The sequence below is a fragment of the Leptinotarsa decemlineata genome, unplaced genomic scaffold, assembly GCF_025532065.1.
Source record: "Leptinotarsa decemlineata unplaced genomic scaffold, Ldec_3_MD MMD2_tig00001719_RagTag_RagTag, whole genome shotgun sequence".
Taxonomy (NCBI): domain Eukaryota; kingdom Metazoa; phylum Arthropoda; class Insecta; order Coleoptera; family Chrysomelidae; genus Leptinotarsa; species Leptinotarsa decemlineata.
Genome location: NW_027412569.1, coordinates 2,995,021 through 3,013,463, shown reverse-complemented (window position 1 = coordinate 3,013,463; position 18,443 = coordinate 2,995,021). Strand labels below are relative to the sequence as shown.

Here is an 18,443-nt window from a genome sequence, read left to right as displayed (position 1 = left end):
TACCGCTTCCATCGACTCAAATCGAGTCCTTTTCAAAGCAGATCTTATCTTCTGAAACAAAAAAAGTCGCACGGTGCCAAATCTGGCGAGTACTGCGCATGTTCAAGCACTGGAGTGCCTTTATCGGCCAAATACAGCTTCACAGATAGCGCGTTATGGGCAGGTTATTCTTCCAGACCTAGGGCCGTTTCTTACCAACTCGTTCTGGCAGTGTAGTCAAAACTGACAAATAGTGAGTCTGGTTGACAGGCTGACCCTTTGAAACCCATTCAGTCATCACGATACCGTTAACGTCGAAAAAAACACATGGTTTTCGGCACGAGAAAGAAACACGTTTGTTTCAAACCGCTACTGCATAAATAATATAATAGTGACGAAAACGTGTTTTTGTATGTGAATATAGAAGATTTTCAGATACCCAAAGCACTACTCGTTTTTTCCCCACCCTTCTAGAGCGCCCTAGGCGCGCAGTCTCGTTATTTATAAGCTGGACTTCGTATGTTGCAGAATTATATTGTTATTACAATTAAATTATTAAAAAAACAATTCGAGAGAAAGAGGTGAGATATATTGCATAGAAAATGTATCTAATCATAGTCATATGGTGATAAAAAAATGTACAAATGTCAATCAAGACGTGAGGAAATTCGATAATCCAATATCTATGTTTTTGAATCTACTAACAAATGAAAAAATTGAATAAATTACAGACAATCTTAACTTCAAGAAAGCAACAGGCTTTGATGAAATTCCTATATAAATTCTTAGAATAGAATATATTTGAAAAAGGATGAATTCATGAAAGATATCAATACTAGTATTTCTTGTATGAAGGGTGCTTTAATAAAATCGTTTGCAGAAGTCATCAAGAAGTTGTGGTCAGAAGATTCATTTGATAAAGTAGTAAATACAGCCTCCTTAAAAAATCAGATTCAAAGTTTTGCTCCTCGATTCATGGGTAATTCCCATCAAGACGCCCAGGAGTTTCTCCATTATCTTTTAGAAGAGGTTAATATAATTAATGAGATACCTAAACCAATTTTAACGGAGATTGACGAAAAATTGAGCGACAGCGGAAATGCACAAGAGTCATGGCTCACATATTTGAGGATGCATAACTCTAAGATTGTAGATAATTTCGTTGGCCAATTGAAATTCACGATGAAATGCACACACTGTGGATACTCTTCAGTAACATTTGATCCTTTCTGGGATTTGTCTCTCTCCATACCACAAAGAACCGACCAATTGAGTTTGTGGCAATGCTTAGATTATTTTACAAGAGAAGAAACTTTGGATGGAATTGAAAAACCGACGTGTTCGAAATGCAAGGAAAGAAGAAAATGCATAAAGTCCCTATCAATCCACAAGTTTCCCTATATTTTAGTAATACATTTAAAAAGATTCTCTCCAACGGAAAGTAGAGGCAAATTGAATGATGTCATCGAATTTCCTCTAGAAGGATTGGATATGGACAATTTTGCAGGAGAAAATGTGGCTACTTGTTATAATCTATATGCACTTTTAAATCAGAGTGGGACTACTAACAGAGGACATTATACAGCATACTGCAGACACCCGTATACTAGCGCGTGGCACAAATACAACGATTCACACGTGTCACCAATTTCACCAAAGTCGCTTGTGAGTGGAGAAACATACGTCCTTTTTTATGTAAAGGAGGGAACAAAATCGCGCCTTTAAGATAACCGAGGGAAAGTTTCTTTGTGCAATTATTATTTATTTTTTGTTAATTTCTTACATAGTAGAACTTAATATTGTGATTTTTTAATAAGTCAGTATGAGTCGAGAACAGTTGCAATAAATATATCTCTTAGAATAGTTGAATCTGATGAATCATCAATTTAGAACGTTTTGTGGAAAACTTGAAAATCAAAATTTTGAATGTAAATATCTGAGGATCTTTTGTTTGAAGGTGGTTGACAATGTTTCGTGGTGTATTTCATCAGTTCGGGTTTCCATATAATATAAATTGATTTGATAACCCTGAAAAAATCAAAAAGATTAACCGAAAATAAATATTTTATTAATCAAAAAACTGAAATTACAAAGAAATAACATACAACAACAACTGATATCACCCAAAGACGAATGTGGATACTAACAATCGAAACGTTGTGACATAACTTGGTGAAAAATCTTTTAATTTTTATTTTTCCATTTTTTGTAAATAATATTTTTGATTTTTTCCATTTTTTCAGCTTTTATTAATATTTCAATTTTTATTTGTTTGGTTGTTGTTGTATGTTATTTCTTTGTAATTTCAGTTTTTTGTTTAATAAAATTGTTATTTTCGGTTAATCTTTTTTATTTTTTCAGGGTTATCAAATCAATTTATATTATATCAGACAAAGGAAGTCCGAACTGAAGAAATATCTGGTGATCTGTGCTATCTGTGGATTTTGACTAGGCTTTCGACATAGTCAATCACCAAAATGTCTCAAGTGATCTCCACAATAAAGGAATGGGAGGTAACAGATACTATGTTCACTTCTAATGAAAATTATTTTAAAATAAAAAGACAGTTTGATTGAGAGACGAGAGTTTCATTAATTGCATTTTTGTGGTGTTCAACAGAGTTCTGTTTCCAGAATTACGTATTGTTTACAATTTAAGAAACCTGAAACTACACTTTGTTTTTTCTACGTACTTCAGATTACCAGATGAAACAACTGAATATATGAATATTTCTTTAAAATAATGAAAAAATTATATTTCAACATAATTTATTTTATTAGATCTATCTTCTCGATGTTGTTGTTTCCTGTAAGCGCTTGATGAAAATGTTACTTTGGAAAGTGTTAGAAGTGTGCTCTTCCATATATAAATTACGTAAATGACTGAAAAAATCGTTATGAATAACTTTGTAGCCTCCCATAGTACATAAATTTTAAAAAAAACACTTTTTCCTATTGAGTTCGTTAATAATTTCCTCAACTGGATACTAGGTCGTTCAAGGTCAGGAAAATTCATACTACCTTCAAGATATATTTTCATTAACTTAAAAGAGGTATTCAGATTCATGTTATTTGTGGCAAACAATGTCAACTTTTCGAGAATTTGAGAACCTTTCCAGTTTCTGAGTTTCAACATACACAATGTCAAACTGATATTTCACACCAATTTTAATAAATCGAATTTCTGAAATATCTGAAACTACCACGTCAAGAGCTTTGGACTCAGTTCAGGATTTTGCCGATGATAAAGACCTTTTGTTTGAAATTTTCCCCTTTCATGAAGTCTATAATGGTATTGAGTAGTCACTGAAACTAATCAACAATGCACCACAATCATAAGAGTTCATTTTATTATCAGGCAATACAAAATTATACGGATATACTGAGCGAGTTTTTCATAAAAGTTGTTCTCAGTACTTGGTGTTGTTAATTTGTGCAAATTTTACTTCGATCACAGCACAGTTTCCATTTCTGCTATTTCCGTTCGGCGACTGAAACAAAAAGAATTGTTTGAGCTGAAATGAGTTTGACAGAACAGTATTCACGATATGATCATTTCTGAATTTTTGGGACACACAAGAAACATCAGAGACAATTATCGCTGAAGAAGCACAAACAGTTTCAATTTACTTTTTCAGGAACTCTTATCTTTCATAATCTAAAAAAAATAAATGTTTGTTGAAGGGGAACTTCAGGTTCAGTTATTGCGTGATATCGAAGAGAAATGCTAAACCTTTAATGAGGGAAAATTTTGGAAAAAAAAACGTATTTGTTATTTAAAATAATTTCCTTGCAGCTCTATACACTTTTCCCAGCGATGTTTAATAAGTTTGATACCGTTTTCATAATAAGAACTGTCTTGCGGTTAAATCTGTTCCATTTGCTTTTCCATTAACCAGCTTTCGCCCCTCTACGAACGACAACTCTCAAAAGTCGAATCTTGTGCGAGCTAAGGACTAACGGGGTCTTACCTTTTAACGTGTGATTCCTAACACGGTTTGAACGATAGAAAGTGAAAGTCGATCGTCCGGCCTTGCGGTTCGAACCACCGGTTCGCACAACGTTCGATTGACTGAGTAGAGCTGACTACCCACGTCAACCTGTCAGGCTATTGTCCCCTTAAAAATATCTATCAACTGCTGATATCATTTTCTCATCATTGGAAAATCTGTGACCAATGTGTCATTTTTTCAAGTTAGGGAACAGAAAATAATTCGAAGGGGTTAAATCTGACGAATAGGTTGCATGAGGTAGCAATTCAAACTTCAATTCGTTAATTTTGGTCATTGCGACAATGTGATTTCTTCTTAGCTAAATGTAGCCGTTTTTGCTTGATTACTTCAATCAAACATTGCAATAAGTTCGCATAATATCCGCCGTTGACAGTTTAACCTTTTTTAAAATAAAAATGTAAATCATTTCACGCGCATCCCAAAAAACCGATGTCATAGCCTTGCCTGCATAGGAAAAGGTATTGGCCTTTTTCGGAGCCGGTTCTCTCTGTTGAGTTCACTGTTTTCATTGTTCTTTTGTCTGGACCCATGTTTCTGCTTCGTTGCTATGAACCTTCACTAAACACTGTATTGGAACAATTTCACGACACTGTTTTCGCCCGAGTGTCAACAAACGCGGCAGCCATCGTGCATAGGAAACCTGTTGTACTTAGGACGGTTTTTTTTAAAAAATTTATTTAAATTCAATATTGTGTACACAAACGATTTTTCCATATTTTAGGAGGTCACTTATTCGAGTATCCTCCAACAAAAAATTAGAAATGTTATGTTACATATTCACATGTATTTAAGACGTTTGAAAAAATGGCAAAGATGGCCAAAGTACAACACACCCTATGTACCTTGGTCACTATCAGGGTGTACCTAGGACAGATCAAGAAATTGGGGGTAAAACATGGACAATTAAGGAGACTATTGACTTTTATATACTACAGTCGTTTTATTCAGATCTAATCTAATCTAGATCTAATTATATCAGGTATCCGTGTTAGGAATCTACCTATCGTACCTGACAAATCTTGGGAAATGAAATATTTAAACAATCATCTTTATAAACGATAATTAAGTACTTCTTTTTTAACTTCATACTCAGTCATAAGGACTAGCGTTTATTAGAATATTATCAATATCTAGGTATATTATTAGGTGTGAAGCGTTTAGCAGAAATCCTAGTACTTCTTTATCTCCGGAACATAAGCAACTTCTCTGTTTTTGTTAATTCTTTGACGTGCTTACATTTTTTCTTTAATGTTATTGGTTGGGTACAGATTCCCTCTTTTTCTGACCATTTCCAGTTCTTAGGTGATTTTTGCATGGATTTTAACAAAACACCATCTTCAGACATTGACTCAATCTTCCCAACGAAATAGGAACCTTCTTATATGAATATAACATAGTCTCCAATATTGTAATCAACTTTATTCATACTTTCGGTCTGTAAGGTTTCAGTTTCACTGTCATTATTAGAGACATCTTCAGATGTCTCACTCAGCAAATAATTGACACAATCTTCACTGGTTTCTGAAGGTCTTCTCTTCTCTATCTCTAATTTTAGATATGTTTTTAGTCACAAATTTTTTACTCGTATTTGCAAACAGATTTATGGACGTTGATTTAGTTGCGACACGTTTTTTAGCCTTCATATTTTCAATTTCTTGCTTTTCAGGTGTATCAGTTAGTATACTGGATCGTCCTTTTTGTCTTCCCTTTCGTATTCCTTTATGAGGATCGGCTTTTGGGTGAGGACGAATCATAACTGGCGATATCAACGTTAGTGATTTCGGGCTTAAACCTTCCTGACCTGAAGTGGTCGACTGATCAAAAAGCTCCTCATCAATTCTGGTAGGTGATGTTTCGACTGGTGGACGATCAGAAAAGGAAGCGCGCACAAAATCAGCATCTGTAAAGATGTTTTCATTCAAAGGATGAAAACCAGTCGAACTAAGACCTTTAGAAATATTGTTTGATGTGAAGGCAAGAGGAAAACTTTTTCCACGAAGCCAGCAATATTATAAATAGTTAATGGGTTTCTCACAGGGCCTGGAGTCATGAGTAACTCGTTCGTCGCTGTATTAAAATAGGTCTTAAATGGCCCTAAAACAGACTTGTCCAATGGTTGCTAGTATGTGGATGGAGAGTCATACGCGTTACACCATTATATTTTGCCATTTGTAAAGCTGGTACTGAAATGTGACTTTCATGATTGTCTAATAACATAATGTTAGGACGTTCCTTGGTAGGCTTTGTATATTTGATAACATGTTGAAGAAATTTCACAAACATAGATTCGTTCGACCAACCAGATGGATTAGCACCTCCAATATTGCCTTCAGGAGCTCCAGTTAACATAAAATCCTTAAAGTTTACACGAGGGATATCAGCATAGGTAGGACAAAACTGTCACCTGCATTAACAGCTGCTGTCATTGTTACTGTCGTTCCTCTTTCAGCACTAGTCACTGACCCAACTTGCTTTTCGCCCAGAGGTGCTAATGTCTTGGGAGAAACATGGACAGTTGACAACCCAGTTTCGTCTTAATTCCAGATATCTATCGCTGTTATGTCAGGAGAACAATTAGAAAGGGCTTTCTTGAAATTATCAAATGTTATGCTCATTGTATGTTTATTAAACGCCGAAGCGAGCCAAACTCGTGGCTTCAGGCTTTCTCAAGGATAGTTCGTTCTAGTATCGCTTCCTAAATAACCGGAGCCAATAATCTCCGGCCATTTTATTAGTGTCCCAGCTTTTAGGGTACGTTTTTTCATGGGTATCCCATCATTGGACCAACGGAATGAGGAATTTGAAGTTAATTGCTTGAAACTGAGTTAGATAGATTTATGGTAGCCTTCTCGAGTTTGTAAGAGAATGATAATTCTAGAAGTTGTTCATTTTTCTCTGCATCTTCTGGGAAAATCTGGAAATGGTTTATCTGCTCACTCCATTTTGGGTTTTTCATAGAAAATTTTGAATTGATTTGTGGGTTCAGGAATATTTCATCTTGAAGAAAAAAAGAGAATTGAAACTTTCTATGTTTTATACCACTTTTATTTGTAACTGAAGTTACTGCAGTAATGTGGTAAGAAACAAAGTTTTAATTCCCTTTTCTTCATTATTATTTCCTACCACGTAGTAATGGCTACATCCATCAATTTAATATTGCATCTAATTTTTGAGTAAACGGAAGAGCACCCAATATCGATGTGGCAGCCAGGAAACGACTCACCAACTAATCGGCTTCGTTAAGAAGCTGAGTTTATTTGGTCGAGTGTGAATAGGTTTGAGCCACAATAACCCCTTGCGGGTTTCGGTGGAGGGTCGTCGAATAGGCCCACTTACTTTGGACCTAACCTAACTTAACCCCTTTGAATGGCGATACTGATTCTTTGAATTATAAATGAATAGGCTCGGTTGTCACTGGTAGAGTTCGTCATTCTTCCACCAATTTCTTTCAACAATTCAGAAGCATGAGACCCAAAAACACCAAAGGCTACGATTGCAAAAGAAAAAAAAACAATTGAAGTACTGTATGACCTCATAGAGATTTAGAGATTTAGTAGAGATTTAAATTTCTGTGAAACTGAAAAGTGTGAAAAATTCTTAAAACTTTCATACTTACCCAAATAAATCAACGTCGCTACCCCTATCCGGATTTAGCGTTCGTAATCTAGCTCGTGCTTGTTCGCCGGAAACGATGACACTAAAAAAGTGTATATCATTAGTACCTTTCAGTTCTAAACCAAGCAATAAAGTAAGAGAGGAGATTGATGGCGGAATAAAGTTGTCTGGATGTTTTCCATTTCTTTATTTCTTTATATGCTTTTGACGAATAGGCACGGAAAGCCTTTTCAGTGCTGACAGTGGCGTAGAACAGGGAGTGACTCCACGATTATTTCTATTTTTTATTTTATTTCATTTTGTTCATTTATCTAACGGACAGCACCCAATATACAAACATATTTTCACAAAAGCTCTACATGAATACTTATAATTATGATCAATCAAGATCAATTGAGATCAATCGAATCAATATAAGTTAATATTGATGAATTTGTGAGTCTTTTAAATGCCATATTCATTTTCTAACAGAAATCGAAGAATATTTCGATCAGAAATGTATATGACATTCCTTTCGGGGGATTAGCGAAAAAAACAAATAGTCTGGTGATTCAGGATCTTGAAAAGTATCATAAACTAGCAAGCATTTTTGAATTTTTCAATAAACACAGAAAAATATCCATAAAATTTGTTTCGGTTTTTTGAAAATCACTATTTTCATAGTTCCACATTATATTTCAATTTCAATTTATGAAATTCGTTAAAAATAATTGAAATTTTATGATGCTATTGAATGAAGCATTGGGAAACATAAACATTGAGAAACATGAAACATAAAGTTCTGAACTCATATGAAATCAAGGCCTGCCTAATTTACTACGCGAATAAAGGTTGTTTTAATAGTTTTTCCGTTTCAACTTCATTTGTTTTTGTAGATCCAAGTCTCAATAAATATTTATTCTGATCTGTCATGGTACCTACTATTCGATAGAGAGTTTTTCCTCTATACATTGATGCTAACCAGATCGATTTTTGGCCAACTTTTCTCGATGAATTCAAATTGAACCAAAACGCTACCGAAACCGCTCGAAAAATTAACCAGGCATTTGAAAATTAACTGTTCGATGTTGATTTGCATAATTTCATTCCGGAGAATTTAGCTTCGAAGATGAGCCCCAAAGTGGTCAAACTACAGTAACCCAGGACAAGTGAGAACTCTGACGAAGACAGACCCATCACAAACAGTGTATGGGGTGGCGAAAGAACGGGGCATCAGCGCAGATGTATTTTTTATGGTTGAAAACGTATTAGAAAGAAGTCCGATCCTGCTCCATGACGGCGGTCTCCACACGTTTCACAAATCACCCTCCGAAAATCAACCGAATTACCTCACCCACCATACTTCCCAGACCTCTCGCCAATAGACTACCATCTTTCCAGGCGGGTTGGCTGTTCTTGTTCATCTTTCACTGCCTGAACCACTGTGCATGCTGTTTTTGGCGAGTGCATTGGCTTGGGATGTGGGGGTTGAGCAAACCGGCCATCAGATGCCTGCTTCCACGTAGCTCCGCTGGATACGGAAATGATTGAATCACTTGTGGTTCTGTTATTCCTTTACTGAATGGCATCCCAATGATGCCGATGGCTTGATACTAAGTTGTGTGTATCCGTGCCGAGAGGATGAATGACACTGAGCCTATCAGCTGTATCAGCGGAACCTTCGAGATACCGGGCGCCTTCTCGTCGTAGCATCGCCTCGTCACGGTAATGCGGGTCTCTGCCATGATTGACTTTCTTTCCCGACGACTGAGTCGTGTCCTCAAGAACGGGGTACCTCATGAAACCGCCTTGCACCAGGTGGAGGAACAAATCACCCATGAGCAGATTAACAAACGTTTGCGCTCAAGTGATGATTTACCAAAACCAGAGGCAAAAAAAGCCCTGCACGGCATCATCGGGTATAGCTGATGTGCAAAAACCGTCATTTGAGAAGGTTGTCGCGGGTATTAAGGTGGGAATCTTGCATCTTGACTATCCGACTACCTCATTAACGATAGAACAGCAGAGCATATACTTTGTGCCTGCCTCGTTGGAGACCGAATCAGTTTTTTGGAGTTTGGCAGAGCCGTACTCTTACCATCTGATCTGAAAGACCACTCACCATACAAACTAATCGGCTTCGTTAAAAAGCTGGGCTTATTTGGTCGGGTGTGAATAGGTGTGAGCCACAATGAACTCTTGCGTGTTGCGGTGGAGGGGCGAATAGACCCACTCACTTTAAACCTAATCGAACCTAATTATCTTTCCAAGAACTTCGATAACTTTCTCATTGGTAGAACCTTCACCAATCAGAACCAGCAATGACGGTCTTCGTTGACTTCATCAAGCCCCAGCTCGTTTTTATGCTGAAGACTTATTCAAATGTCATTTATGTGAATGAGTATACAACGAGATATTAAAGTTTGATGTAGACTCATAAAAATGGACAAAACTTTTTGAACAACAAATCAATCATGGAGTTTGAATAATACTTCAAATCAAATATCAAAACAATTTGTTACGGAACATGACTCCCACGAAATTTTCTGTATCCTCTCCTGATTGCTGACTGATGAATAAACGAACCTTTTTCGATGATTTCAATTTTTGTAGTTCAGTGAAGATACTACGGAATATGTTAAATTCTATAAGTCAAATGCCATGAAAATATTGCCACATAGTTTCACTGCAACATTTCCTCGAACTACGCTCATTTGAGGTTTGAAATGTCTCATTGTGAAAACCATTTTGGTATGTTGTTTTTTTTTATTTCATGATATTGGAAATATCCAATTTCAGAAGTCAGTGTCATCAAATTTACAACAGAATGCTTTTCACAAATAACTACAGATCAGTCGCTTTGCTATCAGTAATATCAAAAATCATGAAGAAAGTTTTGAAGCACCATATCCTCGCATATTTGGAAGGCTTCAACATCTTGAGCAATCATAAATATGGCTTTCGGAAACAAAGATCAACATGCGAACTTCTATCGTATGTCACCCCTATTTGGAATAACGAAATCAAGAAACATGGAGAGTCAAGAGTTGTTGCGCTTGATATTTCTAAGGCCTTTGACCGTGTGTGGCATGAGGGTTTGCTGGCCAAACTTCGATGATATGGTTTGTCGGATCATTTCACCATCAACGCTGGTGATCCTCAGGGATCCATAATGTCTCCAAACCTCTTTTTATTGGATATTAATGACTTATTGAAAAAAAAACAAGAATTCAAAATATTCCTTTGCTGACGACAGCACACTTGTCTTGTATTCCATTTGGATTCCAGGACATCAGTTACGAAGGCACAGGATGCAACAGGAGGTTGCATATCTTAATGGGGATCTAGAAGTAATTTCAAATTGGGGTGAAAGTAACTGGGTTCATTTCAATGCCACAAAACCCAGGCAACGATTTTTTCCAAAAAGATGAATGTTTACGAACCAAATATAATAATGTTAGGTCAGACAATTCCTTTTTCTGCTTCAATAAGTTTGTTGGGGCTTATAATGGACACCAAAAAGCATTGGCACAATTATGTCGTTGGAACTGCAAAGTCTGCTTCTCAAAAGCTTGGAACACTGTTCTGACCCAGAAAACTGTACACACCTCAGCAACTTTTGATGCTTTATAAAGCTCAGATCAGACCTTCTTTGGAGTATTGTTCTCATGTATGGAGCTCTGCCCCCAAACATACTCTGAAGTTGCTGGATTCTATTCAGAGCCATTCGTCTAATTGGAGACGCGAACTTCACTTGCAACCTCAATAGCCTGGAACATCTAAGAATGGTTGGAGATTTGTCTCTCTTTCATAGAGTTTTCACGGAAAGTGTTCAAGTGACTTGGCACATTTGATTCCACCAAAAGCGGTACAGAAATACTGCTCATCGTTTTGAGATTCAACTCAGTACACCTCGAACTTCATCGTTCAAGAACTCTTTCGTCTGAAGAACTGCGTTTATATGGAATAAACTTCCTGAGAACGTTTTTCCAAATTGATTCAATCTCCAGCGATTCAAATACAATGTGAATCGCTACTTTCGCACAGGCACCGATCTGAGAGCGCCTTAAAGATTTTCCTGTAGTGCTTGTATTTTTTCTTGAAAAAAAAACACATTGCGAATCATTTCTGTGGATCACTACATTTTTCCAAAAGCCATACAAAAAATTAAAATTTACTAAAAAAAATATTCCGAGATTACGTTGAAAAAATTGTTTATACATCTGAAAAAATCATCTCTAGCATTCGACAGCTGCTTGTATACGTAAAAAACCTCCAATTAGAATAAAATGAAGTTTCATTTAGAAATTTCCAAATGGAAATGACGATTGTGATGAATCCGTCGGAATTTGTATCTGATGATGACAAAGAATGAACCAATATTGATGAATATAATGATGAATCATGAAATTTTCAGTCGGATACGATAGTTGGCAAAAAAAAACTAGTAGGTATATTATTATTGTGAATTTGGGTGATGATTTTCTCATTTTCCAAACCAAATTTTAGTATGAATTGAATGAATGAAGTTTATTTTCGAGAGTAGGAAGCCAGAATGTATTTTTGCCAAACATTTCAGTTATTATTATCATTATTTATTTTGAATTAATTGAATACGTATTCATCGGGATATGACATTTGAAGTAGACGCATAGAAACGGACTAAATACTTGAAACAACATAATAATACATAAAGAGTTCCAGGTACTTGGTCACCATGTTCGACAATAGTTGAACGCTATTTATACCTTTTTATTTATTTATTTAATGGTCATAAAAATTTAAAACAGAAACCAGGTCCACTAGAGTATCTATATTATAACAAAATTCGTATATCTTCACAGTAGTAGCTATAACACTATTACATAATAATAAGTTGTAAATCTCCTGACATGATAGTAACAATTCAACTTTTGACTCGAACAGTTTACCTGTTCTATTTGTATGAATCGAAAAAAAGAATGAAAAGGATGTCAAGCCTTCTTCACTTTCAGGGTTTCATGGTTTCACACAGTGTCTAGCATTCAAGATGGAAACTATTGGAAAAAAAAAAAACAATATTTGTTGTGGAAATATACAGGTTCACATGGGCTATTTTTAAGGGTATTCAACAGGATCTGACTGCAATATTTTCCATATTCCTTCAAGGAGGCCATGGTCATCCTAATCTCCAAACCTAACAAAAACACCACGTTTCCCATACCCATCGGCCGATAAGCTTGACTCTATTGATGAGCAAAGTAGCAGAACCCGTCACCCTGAAAAACCTTGAGGGCTAGACCGATTACTGAACATCCTACTACACAAGAAGTTTGAATTCAGGCCCAAACATTCAACGTAACTCCAAGTTCTGGGGGTGGATAACTTCGCGACTGAAGATTTCAACCTGGCCAAAAGTCTAGCCGGAACGATATATTCAAGAACAGTTTTAGCTATACGAGAACAATAAAGAGACTATTCGATTTTTTAGCTAACTAACGTTGCCAATGCTTAGTAGTCCCTCGAGTAGTCCCTCAAGGCGCAATTCTTTTTTGAAACATTTTTTTGCTATATATGGCAGACGTATTCAATAGGGTGGCTCTCTACGTGGAAAACATAGCTCTGTCAGCCAGATTCACTAGTCACCAGCTAGTCATAGAATACCTGCAACAACAAGCAGACAGTTCAGAAGTCTGGACCAATCTGTGGAAGATTATCAGTAACCATGACAACAGCCAGATGATACTATTCACCTAAAGGAGGGCACAACCGAAAGGATACGTCGTCTTCAACGGATTTCAGACGAATGAACCTGGGGTTCACCTATGATAGAAAACTAACAGTCAGATATATCACTACCTCCACTGATTACGGCTAGTATGCAGAAACATAAAGTATCCAGATCCAAACATTCATACCTACGAATGATCGTAAATGCTTATAGATACATACCCCTCTAATACATCAACTGGGTTTTGGATCTTAGCACCTAATATGTAGATGTTCTCCTGAGAAAAAACGCCCAGAGTATTTTCGAGTGAATTCATCCAGCGATGCGCAATCTCGAAGACGCACTGAACATCCGATTCATTGCATACAGTTAGGTTTGTTCTGGTTCTAACATCCGAATTTGTTTGGAAACAGCGCAAGACATGATGCGTACCAACAAGTGTTCGAAATAGTCTCGGACACTTGTTCAAAGCAGAACGCATTTTGAGGAGACCACTGTGCCTCCTATCATATATATGAAGTGATGAAGACGAGAAAATACTATTATTCATGTTCATTTTGTTATGTAGCGTATCCTTATAGTCAGTTGGAATGTTATCTAACCAAAATCATCAATTATTTGAATCAAATAAATAAAAAAAAATTCTAGCAAATAGCCCAAAGAAATTTCCACATGAATGCGCCTGAGTAACGGGAACAGTTCAGCCACGAGAGCAAGAACGATTCGGTACGGTTCAAGATGGTTTAGGATCATTTCGCAGTCGAAACCAGAACGCTTTATATCAACTGCGCATGATCGTGACGTCCTAGAACCTGAATCTCGTAGAACCAGAACCAAACCTAGTAGTCTGCGATACACACACTCGTCACCAGTAAGGCACAGGGGACCACCTTGCAAATATTACATATAGTAGAGTCAACAAACACAAATGGATGAAGGAAAAACAAAGCACCAACCTTCCAACCAAAAACGGTTATATATCTATCTCGCTGAAGTACCAAGCGGCGAGTTCAGAACCGCTTGGAAGTAAATGCCGATGGACCACAGAGATTTTAGCTTCTACATACATTGACAGTGTTGGGAAACTTCTCAAAGCACTCAACACCGGAGGGGCATGATGGCTCATGAATCAGTTGTTGTTGAGACTTCGTAATTTTACCTTCATCAACACATAAACTACTATTGGTATCTGCTGCAGTAGTGGATGATACAGATATCACAAGTTCCTTTTGGCCAGCCCTAATTTTGTTCTTTATGATCATGACTCTGGCCATGAGATACTTTTTCTTATATTATCACCAATTTGTCATTGCCAGACGAATGTGGAATGATGACTAATAAGCTAGCAATTTCAATAAGCAACTCTGAAATCTATCATGCAACTCACCGCCTATACTTCTGTATGCAGTGAACGATTCAGAGAAACTGCCTCTGGAAATTGCCAAATTTTCTTTGATGTATAACACTTTCAACTTATATTTCATTAGGCATATTTAATAAGCAAATTCATCTAACAAACTTTATATCTATTAGGATTCAATCAATAACTGAATTGAAGACAACCCTTGAGGCGATGTTCCTTCATGAAGACCAATATTCAGGATCAAACAAATGATTTGAATTAATACCCAGATCACGTAGATAAACATGGAGCAGGAAGAACAACGGAGGATAATCCCAAATATGCAGTTATGTCTACAATCAGCAGCTTGCAATAATCGAGACCCTCTTTAATGATATTTATCAGCTGTAATATCCCGAAGACATTAACGATGAAATTTAATACAATATCCAAGGAGTTATGGAACATAATTAGAATTTGAGATTTTCAGTTTCAATAAGTATATTTTTTGAACTCAAGAATAAGCAAATAATCAATATTGGAGAGATTGAGCAGGGTATAGAAATGAGATATTATGGCACAATTTTAAAAGATATGAGTTGAGACTAGGCAAATAATCAATATTGAAGAGATTAAGCAGCGTATAAAAATTGGATATTATATCAGAATTTTGAAACAAATAGGTTGGAACTAGGCAATATTGTAGAGAATGAGCAGGATATTGAAATGAGATATAACAGAATTTTGAAAGAAATGAGTTGAGCCTAGGCAAATAATTAATATTAAAGAGATAGATTGCATATAGACTTGAACACATTGCCAATTGCACAAATCAATTTAATGCAGACTGCAACAGACTGTTGGTTTACACTGGGAGTTACATGCCTTCAACAGTCAACTACGAACTGCCTCATAAAGTACTGTTCCCGAGTAGAGAGGACTGGATTTTCCGGGAGAAGAAAATATTGAGGGCTGATAATTGTTGGTTCATAGATGATTTGAAAACACCTTACGGTTCAGGTGCAGGTGTTTTCAGTCGCAGACCCAGGATAGAGATATCAACCTGCCTAGGAACATATGCGACTGTATTTCAAGCGGAAATACAAGTCGCATACAAGTCAATAAAAATATTCTCGGACAATCAATCGGCGTTGGAAGCTCTTGGCTCCTACCGAGCAACGTCTAAGTTGGTAACAAATTGCCAAAAACGACTCTTCTCGATAGGAAGACTTAACAGATTGTCTCTGGTCTGGATGAATAAATAACGATGGTTATTTTCTTCATTCGATATTCACTACAAATATCATTTTTCTTTCGTAATACTTGCTGATAATAACTTTCATTTTGAATTTTTGATTGTTTGGTTCACTTGACAACCAGGAAACACACATTTATGCAGTGAATTTGATTGAGCTATTGAATCTATGGAGAAAAAACTGAAAAGTTTTGAGAATTTGGTGAAGTGGAATAGAAAAAGTATATTGCAGCTAATAATAAGGTAGTACCCACTGCAAGAAAACAATTCAATATTTTTGTCAGTGTAGTTGATTCCAGTGAATGTGATTACAGTTCATGTCTATCAACAATATTGATTTGCGAAACTCTCTGGTACTTCAATTCAAGAGTGTACTGAATAGAATTTGAATTTTTTGACTTCTTCTGCACGCCATAGAATAAAATGTGAAATTGTACTTTTGCATTTCGATTTATAGTCTATGCACCAGTTTGTGTGAATGCTGCTTTCCGATTTTTGGCAGTGGTCTACAGGTTTTTAATGCCCAAAATAATCTCAGCTAGGCTAGAGAAAAATCTTCCCTTCCCCATGTTGGAAGTGTTACATGCCGACGTGAAACCAATATTTAGGGCAACAAAAACCATCAGAGAAACTCTTGGGTCAGCAAAGGACCCCAGAAAACGTTCAGCAAAATCCGGGGAATACCGGATTCCTTGTAGCTGCGAAAAGGAGTATAGGAACACAAGCGATATTGTCGCCTCGAACAAACCGACAGATCAGCTGTAGCTCACAACAAAGAAGACACTCACATTATCGCATTCGAAGACATAGTATGACTCGATAGAACTCAAAATCGCTCTTCAAGGGTATATAGAAAAGCAATAGGAATTCAAAAACACAGGAATGATTCGAAAGAAGAGAGGAGGCGAAAAACATTATCAAAATCTGGCTACCTCTCTTCAATCGTACACAAACAAGATTAGGTAATTCAAAATCTGTTTTAAAATCTGTTTTTTCCGTTAACCAGCTGTCGCACCCATACGAACGACAACCCTTAGAAGTCGAAACTTGTGCGAGCTAAGGATTAACGAGGTCTTACCTTTTAACGTGTGATTCCTAACACGGGTTGGACGATAGCAAGTGAAGATCGATCGTTCAGACTAGGGCTTGAATCATCGACCAACACGGTAGTCAATTCGGGTGAGTGAACAAATCACCCACGCCGAACCGCTTGGCTACCGACCGACCAATTAAGAGAATACCAATAATGATATAAAACCAGATTCGAATACCAGTATTGTAGTTTCTGCGCTGGAAACAATGGTAACAACAACTTTAGCACCAACTCGAGCCCTCCACCCGATACCGCAATAGTAGACGAAATGTCAGGCATAAAAACCTGCAGATCGCGTTGAAAAATTCCGTTCAAAAATCATACAGCTATACAGTTATAGCTTGTTAAATCTAGGAAGAGACTTGATAATTCTTTCTCTTTCACTCTCTCTCTCTCTCTCGCTCTCACAGTCTTCTAATGAACGCACATGTAGTGGGCGGGACCATAACGGAATTCAGAAAGCTTTGCCTATATTTGACAAGCTGTATCTACTGCCGTGAAAGTTTACATTCGCTGTCCGGTTTGTCTCACTGTTAAATAATTATTTGAGCAACTGTCATCAAAAGTGACATTTTTAATGGTTGTTGAAAGTATGAAAAGATGATGTTTACCAGGTAGCTCGTTGAAATTATTTTTTATTTTCAACCCTAGCCTTGAAAAGTATTTTTAACACGATTTTTTTCGACCAAATAGCAATAAACAAAATATAATTACTCAATTTTCAAAAAAGTTGTACAATTAACAATAGATATAGATACAATTGAATTCTGTTACAAATGTATTATTTGCATTAATTATATTATTATTATTATTATTTATGAACATCAATATGAAAATTACAATTGAAACAACTGCTGATAATAATACTATATTGAAGAGGCTTGTAATATATTTGAACTAGTGACAATTTCATAGGCATTAACATTTAATTGTTGAAGTGAAGAGGAAAATACTGTAACTAACGCTGGAGCTAGCTGTTGGGATTATTCTTTCAGAAATAGTCTTTTAATGAAAAATAGATTGATCCATGCTACTGTTGTAGACTTCCATTCTCCGTGCTTCTTAATATCCGTTATATTTGCTCCTGCTTCTGCTAGCAAAGAAACAGAAGACCTTCAGAAACAGTGACCTGTATATTTCTTTGGTTCCGGAAGGTTCAGAAACTCAGCAATGATAGAGGGCATTTTCTCGAACGGGTTTATACCAACTGGGTAGACACTGCATTTATAATCTGAGTATTTCGGAAGAAAACGTTGATAACTGATGACAGAAGGGCATAATGCAACGGATTCATTAAAATACTTATGATGCACTGTTTGGAACCTTTGGTGTAGTAATTAATATTACTGGAGTTTTTTCCCAACACCAAACCGTTATTTCAACAACTCGACACGTGTGTTTCAATCACCAAGTGATCATCTTCAAGGGAAAGATCGAATAAGTTTGAGGTGATAAAAT

General features: G+C 36.4%; 1 protein-coding gene across 1 annotated transcript in view; it reads right to left on the bottom strand.

Moving 5' to 3' along the window:
- Positions 1-2,304: 2,304 nt before the first annotated feature.
- Nmdar2 (glutamate ionotropic receptor NMDA type subunit 2) overlaps positions 2,305-18,443 on the bottom strand; it is a 521,025-nt gene continuing 504,886 nt past the window's right edge. The window contains 2 exon segments of the mRNA XM_074176310.1: positions 2,305-3,469; positions 7,608-7,688. Coding sequence (XP_074032411.1) covers positions 3,430-3,469; positions 7,608-7,688 — 121 coding nt within the window. The 3' untranslated portion in view covers positions 2,305-3,429.